Here is a 10,196-nt window from a genome sequence, read left to right on the forward strand (position 1 = left end):
ACTATTATGAGAATCGGGGTATAATATTACATTTAAAAAAAAGTTGAAATAGTTGGAAAATGTAAAAACAAACAGCAGAAACTGAAAAAAAAATCTGTAATTTTATGGGCATAAAAGCAAAATGTTAAGCGAAAAAAAGGCCCAATTTTAGGAGAATAAACTATAATAATGTCATTTTAGTAGCAGCATTGAAATATGATATTTTAAAAAGTTGTAATATGGGAATCCCCCCCAAAAAACAAACAAAATAAAGTCAAAATATTACAGAAATAAAGTCATGATATTCTGAAAATAAAATGTTAATGAAAATGTTATAATATTATGGCAATTATGCCAAATTATTATGAGAATCGGGGTATAATATTACATAAAAATTATTTACAAGAAAAAAAGTTGAAATGGTTGGAAAATTTAAAAACAAACAGCAGAAATGGGGAAAAAAATTGTAATTTTATGGGCATAAAAACAAAATATTAAGAGAAAAAAGATCCCAATTTTAGGTGAATAAACTAAAATAATGTCATTTTAGTAGCAGCGTTGAAATATGACATTTTTTAAAGTTGTAATATGAGAAACCAAAAAACAAACAAAATAAAGTCAAAATATTACAGAAATAAAGTCATGATATTCTGAAAATAAAATGTTCATGAAAATTTTATATTATGGCAATTATGCCAAACTATTATGAAAATCGGGGTATAATATTACATAAATATAATTTACAAGAAAAAAAGTTGAAATAGTTGGAAATATTAAAACAACATAAATGGGAAAAAAATCGATAATTTTATGGGCATAAAAGCAAAATATTAAGAGAGAAAAAGGTCCTAATTTTAGGAGAATAAACTAAAATGTAATTTTAGTAGCAGCGTTGAAATATGACAATATAAACAAATATGACAAAATAAACAAAATAAAGTTGTAACTTTTGGAAAATTTGGTTGGGGGAAAAACTTGGACATAAAGTCAAAATATTATAGAAATAAAGTCATGATAATCCGAAAATAAAATTGACAAAGATTTTATTTAAGAAGCAAGTTGAAATATTTGGAAAATGAAAATTAAAAAAACAAGGAAAAATGGGAGAAAAGAGCAAAGACGCATTTTTTGACTTCTTTTGCATACTTTCCATTCAGAATGGCGATAAAGAATTATATTTGAAATAATAAAAATAAATCATGAAGAGACTTGTGGAGGTTCTTTTGCATGGGTGGGGGGGTGGGGGGGGGCAGATAACCAAAATAGCACAGGTACGAGGTAACTACAATACAAGGTTGTAATACAAGCGAAAAAGACGGTACTAATTAGCACAATAACACACAGGTAACAACCACAACGAAGACAAAGGAATCAAACCCACACGGCTTATAAAGGCCTGGTTGCTGAGTGCAATCAGGTGTGCACAGGTAGCTCCGCCCCCTGGAATTCTAGCATGCATCCAAGGATCAAAAGACTCAGAAAAGCAGCAGAAATCCATCCATCATTTTCCATCCATAAGCTCCATTGTTGCTCCATTGAAGCCAACATTTATTATTTCGTTAAGATTTTTGGGAAAATTATTTGTTTTCTCTGAAAATATTTGTCCTTTTTCACAGAAAACACATTTCATTCACCATAAGTCGGTAATAATTCATAAATATGCGATAGTACAGGAAAATAGCCCAAAAGTTTTTGACACATTTATGTCTACACAGTTTGTTCTGTGGTCCTTGAACGCACCATAGTTGAAATGCTACGAGATGCTAAAATGAGGATGAGGATGATTTAGCCTGCAGGCCTGACGACCAGGCTAAAGGCTACACCGTGACATCTTTTGATTATTATTATTATTATTATTCATTAGTGGCTATATATTATACCTATACATTTCATATTAATCATTCCAACAGTCACTTTTATTGCAACTGTTGAGCTGAAATCAAGGGGAGAACCTCAATCTAGCAGGAGAATCTGGAGATGGGAGGATTGAGCCGTGTGGCAAAGATGGCCATTTTTATGTCCGTATCAATGACTTTTGGGGGGTGTGGCGGGGGGCGGGGGAGGGGGGGGGCTAATGTAGTCGGAATATTTAAAGCTCAACATGAGCGTTGTCTAGTTGAAAAAGTCATCCGTCGCGTCATGAAGCCGTCATCTCAGCAGGTTGAAGGTGTCCGGGAGAACGATGGTCTGTGACCTCGTTGTCAGATGGTTGGGGGCAGTTCATCATGTCCGCCTTCATGTTCTCACCGGGGGGGGGGGGGGGGGGGGGGGGGTCTCTGCCTCTTCATTGGACTCCTTCTCCAAGTGACAATTAGCTGAGGAGAGACGAGGAGTGTGTTGCATTTGGTTGTGTCTCGCCCAGTGGCGTCATTAGGCCTATTTTAGGGGGGCTTAGGGTCCCCCTAAAATGTGATATTTTTATTGATTTTTTATTGTTTTTTTTACAAAAAAAAATCTCTGCCAAATTTTATGTAATAGGCAGGCTAATAAGCAAGCCAATAAGCAGACTAATACTTGCCTACTACTACTACTAGTCGCCTACTACTAGTAGTAATAATCAGAAAAAGAATAATGATGACAGTAATAATAATAGGCTAATTAATAATATAATAATTATTGTTGTATAATTGATCACTATTGATTTTTTTTATAGATTTTTTTTTTACAAAAAAAAATTGTAAAAATTTTGATTTTTTTTTACAAAAATTTTTTTATATAATAGGGCAAAAGCAGGCTAATAAGCAAGCTTATTTAAAAAAATCCCTAAAATGTAAATAATAAATAAATAATTTGATATTTTTTTTTTGTTTTTTTTTTACAAAAAAAGTCTCTGACAAATTTCATAAAATAGGGCAAAAGCAGACAAATAGCAAGCCAATAAGCAGGATAATACTAGCCTAATAATCAGAAGAATAATAGTGATGATAGTAATAATAATTAATAATATAATGATTATTATATCATTGCTCACTGTTGATTTTTTTTTATTTTTTATTGATTTTTTTTTACAAAAAAATATCAAAAAATAACAAATTTTATATAATAGGGCAAAAGCCGGCTAATCAGCAAGCTTATTTTTTTTTTAAATGCCTAAAATGTTCTTAAGACCCCCTAAATAATTTGATATTTTTTATTGTTTTTTTTTTTGACAAAAAAAGTCTCTGACAAATTTTAAATAATAGAGCAAAAGCAGTCTTATAAGCAAGCCAATAAGCAGGCTAATACTAGCCTACTACTACTACTACTAGTACTAGTACTACTAAGTAGTAGTAGTAATAATCAGAAGAAGAATAATGATGGTAGTAGTTGGCAGGTGTGTGTCCTATTACATCATAGCAACAGTAAAATATGGTGGTGGTAGTATGACGGTTTGGGGCTGTTGTCTGATTCTCAGACGCTCACTACCCAACTAGTCGTATCCACCCCCCGAACTTTGGGCCTGTCGGTGCCTTAGGTGAAAAATCCCCGTGCATCGAAGGCCCGAAGGTTTTATCCGAGAATCGAACGTCGCAGTCAGGCTTTACACAAGCGTTACTCACAGCAGAGTTGTCGCAAGGACTCGACGGCGGCCAGCAGGCGACGCCTGTGTTCTGGGTCGGAGACGTTCATCTTCGTCAGGTGATGCTCCCTCAACCTCATCAAGTCGTCCACCGTCTGGTAACCGTTCTGCTGAAGGGACGTTGAATATTCCTGCAAAGCCGATGCGGAACGTCTCAATGCTCACGCTGGGTAACAATCTGGCGTGAGAAGTCCATGATGTCGGGGGGGTACCTCCAAGCTGAGGCGCTTCAACACTTCACGGACGGTGGATGTAGATCTCTGTCTTGAAACGGGGTTCTGCGCCTCGTTGTGCGTCTCGGGGCCCGCCTCTGTTAAATCCACGTAGATGAACTTGAAGTTGCCGATTTTGTTGTTCAACATTCCGGTCCAAATTCCCATGGGGGGCTTGTGGATGATGTCAATCACGTCTCCAACCTGAACAACAACACCCACTTATTTTTGCTTTTTTGGGATTACTGCACGTCGGGGATTTTGTGTTGTTTTCTGTCAGGCTCCCCACCGAGGGACAGCAATTTTTTCCACCCCCCCCAAGTAGAAGTATTATTGAGTACCTGACAATATGAATTACTGCATCTGTACCAGTAACTGGCAGAATTGTTCAAGACCTGCCAAATTTTACAAGTAGCGCCCCCCCTCCAACCTGGGACCCCCCAGGCTATTCTACAAATACCCATGAGTTCTTATTTACCAATGACCGTTCTGCCAGTACTTGTTTACCTTAAGTTGGAGGGATTCGCTGTCATACGGACTTGGCACAAACTCCGTATGGACCCTCGCTCGGCCACAGAACTGCCTCGTGGACAAGACCTCGTCCTCTAGCCTCAGACTGTCTCGGTTACTGGAACAGAACGACCCGCTGGTGACGCCGCCTGGCCAACGACACACAACAGTCGAGGATGTCAGTGTTTTTGGCGCATCTAGACGAGGGACGGGGGGATCAATACTGGGGTTTTCTGTGTTTGTTGTGCGAACAGGGCTGCATGGCGGTCAAGTGGTTAGCGCGCAGACCTCACAGCTAGGAGACCTGATTTCAATCCCACCCTCGGCCTGGGTTTTCTATGGGTACTCCGGTTTCTTCCCACATTCCAAAAACATGCTAGGTTAATTAGCGACTCCAAATTAGTTTCCATAGGTATGAATGTGAGTGTGAATGGTTGTTTGTCTATATGTGCCCTGTGATTGGCTGGCCACCAGTCTCTCGGTCGAAGACAGCTGGGATAGGCTCCGGCACCCCCCGCAACCCCAGCGACCCTCGTGAGGATAAGCGGTAAAAAATGAATGAATGAATGAATGAATTCTCCTATTTTGTGTGGAAGTGGTAACTTCTTATTTTGTCTTTCCCCACCCTCGGCCATCTCTGTGTGGAGTTTGCATGTTCTCCCTGTGCATGCGTGGGTTTTCTCCGGGTACTCCGGTTTCCTCCCACATTCCAAAAACATGCTAGGTTAATTAGCGACTCCAAATTAGTTTCCATAGGTATGAATGTGAGTGTGAATGGTTGTTTGTCTATATGTGCCCTGTGATTGGCTGGCCACCAGTCCGGGGTGTACCCCGCCTCTCGTTCGAAGACAGCTGGGATAGGCTCCAGCACCTCCTGCGACCCTCGTGAGGATAAGCGGTAGAAAATGAATGAATGAGTTCTCCTATTTTGTGTGGAAGTGGTAACTTTTTGGCTTCTTATTTTGTCTTTCCCCACCCTCGGCCATCTCTGTGTGGAGTTTGCATGTTCTCCCCGTGCATGCGTGGGTTTTCTCCGGGTACTCCGGTTTCCTCCCACATTCCAAAAACATGCTAGGTTAATTAGCGACTCCAAATTGTCCATAGGTATGAATGTGAGTGTGAATGGTTGTTTGTCTATATGTGCCCTGTGATTGGCTGGCCACCAGTCCAGGGTGTACCCCGCCTCTCGTTCGAAGACGGCTGGGATAGGCTCCAGCACCCCCTGTGACCCGCGTGAGAATAAGTGGTAGAAAATGAATGAAAGAATTACTGTTTTGTGGTTGAATACGGCCACAAAATATATTAATATTAATAGTAATACAAAAATTATGATACCATATCATGATATACTAAAGGAAATATTGCACTATCATCGTTCACTCTGTGAAGTTGTGGAATTGCCGTTTGTGACACGTATTTTCTTGCAGGCCACTCATACTGTCTGTCAAACATTTGCAGCATTTCTTGAAATGAATTTTTTATTTTTAGCCATCGCTTAATTGGCGACTCCAAATTGTCCATAGGTATGAATGTGAGTGTGAATGGTTGTTTGTCTATATGTGCCCTGTGATTGACTGGCGACCGGTCCAGAGTGTACCCCAGCTGGGATAGGCTCCAGCACCCCTCGCGACCCTCGTGAGGATAAGCGGTAGAAAATGAATGAATGACTGAATGTTACTTGAGGAGCTCTGTCTGCTGTTGAGGCTGTAGAGGCTTTCCAGCGATGTGCTGGACAGCTTGTGTCCTTTCGCGACTTTCTTCCTGACACCAAACTCTCGCTTCTCTTCTGCTTCTGTTGATTTGTCGTCGACATCCTGCGATGAAAAAAAAAACACACCGAGTCAGGTCTCACATGAAGCATCGAGTCGTCACCACGTAAAGCGTATGTTGGGATGTGGAGGACGAATACTTAATCCTGTAAGAGTTGGGTGGCTTTATTTAGCAAAGACCTAAAGAGGTGTGCGGCGAGTTTAATCCTCATCTTCCACAATAATGCAGTTTGTTGACTCGTAGGTTCATTTTAGACGCTATGAACATAACCTCTCAGCGGATGGACCTTCTGGAAATGAATTCCGTTTTCTGAGCCTTTTGAATGAATGAAGTGGATCCCAGTGAGGTACTACAGTACAAAGTACTCCATACATTTCAAGTTGTGTAAACCGCCATTCATCTCCTCTAGGCTGACATGGCTCTCGGACTCTGCGGCCTATGCCATGACCACGACTATGAAATGGTCAGAAGCCAACGATCCCAGATTCCCGTTCAAATCCGATTAATTCATTCATTTTCTGCCGCTTTTCCTCACGAGGGTCGCGGGGGTTGCTGGAGCCTATCCCAGCTGTCTTCGGACAAGAGACTGGTCGCCAGCCAATCACAGGGCACATATAGACAAACAACCATTCACACTCACATTCATACCTATGGACAATTTGGAGTCGCTAATTAACCTAGCATGTTTTTGGAATTTGGGAGGAAACCGGAGTACCTGGAGAAAACCCACACATGCACGGGGGAGAACATGCACAGAGATGGCCGAGGGTGGAATTGAACCCTGGTCCTCCTAGCTGTGAGGTCTGCGCGCTAACCACGCGACCGCCGTGCCGCCTCAAATCCGATTGGATACTGAATTACAGATGAAAAGTGACCCTGAGGGAGGTCTTTAGCTCCACAAAAACATTTTTTAAATCATCCCATTGTGTCAAGACACATTAATTACTTAAATCCCCCCCCCAAAAAAACATTAAAAAAAACCCAGCTGATACTTTTTGTTCGACTGGCGTCTCAGTGGGCGTTGGTTCGGCTTCTGGTACGTCCTCCTTCTGTCCCAGTTTGGGAGGAAGCCCATTGGGTTCCAGCTGTAAACACCAAACACACTGTAAGACGGTAAAGTTTGAAGGACCTCCGTTCCTGGGTGATGTTCACGTACCAAAGATCCTGTATTATGTTTGAGTTTCATGACTGGGGTCAACTCCGTGGGGGTGCCCGATGTTCCAGATTTGGTCGACTGTTGTGTAAAAACGGAGATTATCAGTGTATTATTTCAGCCTGATCATGCATCTTATTCCGACGTCCACATCATAAATACCACGAGTACTCCATTTTGTACATATGCAGTCGAGAAACCTTACTTTGACTTCTGTGGTTTGGTCGGTCGTTTCGCTGGAAGAAAGATGAGATTCTTTTCTGTCCAGTTCTCGAATCAAACTCTCAAAACGATCCCATTCTGTTGCCCGAGGAGGCAACAAGTTGCCAGCGCAGACCCTCAAGTCATGACCGGGCTGGCGGCAAGTGTGGTGGAAGGGCGGCCAAGGTCGAGAACAGTCGATCGGGGTCCAAACGCCGTCCTTTGTTACGTCTTCATGTTGGCTTTTGACTTCTTGTTGACTTTGCGTCTGCTCGTCACTTGGAGAGGACTTCTTCTCTGTCCTCTTGCCAAGGCCGATGCAGGTCAACACCGGTTGGCTGGTGCTTAACACGTCTGTCAAGTCTGTCAAGAGTACATTAGATGGATTCTTCCAGCGATATTGTTACGGTACAACGGTAGTCGGAATATACTCACTCCGAGCAGACTGGTTCTTTCCTTTTCCGGGAACATTCCGATGTCCGTTTTTTGCTTGCAGCCAAGTGTGTAACGACTTTAGTCTTCCTGCTGTTGAAGGCATCTGTTCTTCTTTGTCGTCTCCACTTTTACCACCCTGTGGTATCACAAATATGAGTCCAGTGTTCTTACGTTAAATATCCAGCACAGTCAAGGTTCAGTTCGAACATCACGCCATCACTGCATTAATGAATGATCGCTGTTTCCTGATTGATTATAACCTATAACCTCTCTGATTCTGTATACGATATTGGTAATAGGAATGGAAACATGTTTACATGGCTTTAATAATATTTTAAAAAACAGGTTTTTCTAAGCCATTACTACGAATATAGTACAGTAAAGTCTCGTTATATCAATATTCTCGGGAGTCGGAAAAAATATCGATATAACCGGACTATCGATATATCCGATCCTGCGCCGAACTGCATTAAAAGTGGGCAATAATGCACTCGACAAAAAAGGGCATCGTAGTAACCAGATTATCGTAATAACCGGGTATCGTACTAATCGGAACTAATTATATCATAAAAGACTAGAAATTTGCCGGGAAATGAAAATAGTATCGTAATAAGCAGTACTATCGATATAACCGATATCGATATAACGACACTTTACTGTATGCCATTTATTGATGTTGAATCCTACTTTGCGGAAAATTCACTGAATGCGGTCGGGTCTGGAACCAATAAGAAATTCCCAACATAATCTATCTTAGTCAGTAACTTGTTATGATTTCTTAATTGTGTGAAATAGTGCCGAGCCAGGGTTTATAAAGATTATAAAGCAGATTAAATCGGCTCTGATCCGGCCCACGTTCACCTGCGTGTTGCCTTCACCTCGCCCGGCCGCAATTAAATCATCACATAAAAGACCTCAAAGTGGTATTTTTAGTTCCCAATATAGATATTAGATGCAGCTGGATCGGCAAAGACTAAAAAAAAAAATGGTGTCACGGTCGCTCACGTGCCTTGACACATGCGCTTGCACGTGCACCAGCATGAGCGTACGCATGCTATATACGTGCATGCTTGGCACACGCAGTCAATGTGGGCACGGGATTACAGGAGACGAAAGGGACTACCTGTGTCTCCTCAGAGATCGGCCAGGACAAAATGGACAAAATGTTGGATGCCCTCTCACAATGGAAAAATTGGAGAATCCCACCTTCAAGTTCTTGGTCCTTTATGGTATTCATAAATATACTCATGCTGTCCAATAGCAGTGTTTGACATCTGATTTCTATAATAAATCATCATCAACTTACATCAGTAATGTTAGTCTCTGAGCAAGTCCATTGAGGTCCACGCCTAAGAAGAGGACTACCCTGGTGCTTGGGTAAGACGTCCTTCACTGATGGACTGTCGGGCGGTTCATATATGCTCTCTGTGGAGCCATCCTGGGTGAAAAGGCAAGAAGTTAAAACACATTCAACTCATCGCCTCAACTACGACTACTTGTAATTAAATCACAGTGTTTGCCGTACATTTATATATTGGTAGCGGCCCGCACATGCATCGGGTTCTTGGTTTTGTCACTATATTGAGCGAGTATTCGGACACCCATGAGTGCCCTTTAAAAAAATAAAAATAAAGTGAAGAAACTTGGCAACAAACATAAATGCCTGCTTTCCTTGTCGAGATCTGTCTATAGTGTCCTAACTCTGAAATAACCTATTACCTATTCTTCACGGACACTGAGTCACTAACACATGGATGCTTTGTTTTGGGGACTAAAGCGGGCAAGCGGACTAGTTTGTTAGGCGCACTGTCGATAACCGAGACGTTGTACCCAAAATCAAGACAATCCTACGAAAACAGAGGCGTACGAACACCGAGGTACCACGGTACAAACACTGAAACATCAACAGAAGTCACATCAACAGTTTCCTCTGAGTCGCGGCTCGTCTGTCCTGTAATAATTCCAATATTTACATATGTACTTCATAGTGAAGAACATGGATCTTACCAGTGTGAAGCAAAAGAAGTTCATGCTTGAAGGTCCTTGCTAACGACCATGGCCGAACGCTGTGGCGCACACACACCCTCACACATCCCAGCCATGTAAAGGCTCACACATGCAGCCCCGATGGCCTAATCCCAGTTTAAAATCCCTGCATAATCCAATAGCTGCGGTGAGCCATTGCTGTCCAACAAAGGCCAACGGTTACGACCAGATAAATAAACAAACGTACAGAAGAACTTTTGTCCGGTGTGCGTCAGAAATTATTAGAACAATGGCGAACATCGAGAAATCAGGTTAAAATTTGACACCAACTTTGTTCATGTTCACCCCCACGGTATCAGCTTTCCTTTTCTTTGGCGCACTGCCACTTGGA

General features: G+C 41.6%; 1 protein-coding gene across 2 annotated transcripts; it reads right to left on the reverse strand.

Annotated features, from left to right (window-relative positions):
* Nucleotides 1-2,193: 2,193 nt before the first annotated feature.
* Nucleotides 2,194-9,933, reverse strand: samsn1b (SAM domain, SH3 domain and nuclear localisation signals 1b). Of its 2 annotated transcripts, XM_058086982.2 has the most exons (11): nt 9,827-9,933; nt 9,126-9,257; nt 7,820-7,955; nt 7,389-7,747; nt 7,187-7,264; nt 7,023-7,115; nt 5,939-6,074; nt 4,258-4,409; nt 3,751-3,954; nt 3,519-3,669; nt 2,194-2,294 (listed from the first exon to the last, which is right to left on the reverse strand). In XM_058086982.2, exons 1-11 carry the CDS (start codon nt 9,848-9,850, stop codon nt 2,215-2,217), a joined length of 1,545 nt encoding a protein of 514 aa, XP_057942965.2. In that variant the 5' UTR covers nt 9,851-9,933; the 3' UTR covers nt 2,194-2,214. The 2 variants fall into 2 exon arrangements, with proteins under 2 accessions (XP_057942965.2, XP_078643942.1); XM_078787816.1 differs by lacking the exon at nt 2,194-2,294 and having other exon boundaries at nt 3,094-3,669.
* Between the last annotated feature and the right edge of the window lie 263 nt (nt 9,934-10,196).

The sequence above is a fragment of the Doryrhamphus excisus genome, linkage group LG21 (genome assembly GCF_037039965.1).
Source record: "Doryrhamphus excisus strain RoL-2023G ecotype Guam linkage group LG21, RoL_Dexc_Guam_v1.1, whole genome shotgun sequence".
NCBI classification, from domain to species: domain Eukaryota; kingdom Metazoa; phylum Chordata; class Actinopteri; order Syngnathiformes; family Syngnathidae; genus Doryrhamphus; species Doryrhamphus excisus.

Coding starts and splice junctions, on each gene's coding strand:
- samsn1b (XM_058086982.2), bottom strand. CDS start 9,850: ATGAACTTCTTTTGCTTCACACTG. Junction 9,258..9,826: donor ACTTCTTTTGCTTCACACTG/GTAAGATCCATG, acceptor CTTTTCACCCAG/GATGGCTCCACAGAGAGCAT. Junction 7,116..7,186: donor AACATAATACAGGATCTTTG/GTACGTGAACAT, acceptor TGGTGTTTACAG/CTGGAACCCAATGGGCTTCC.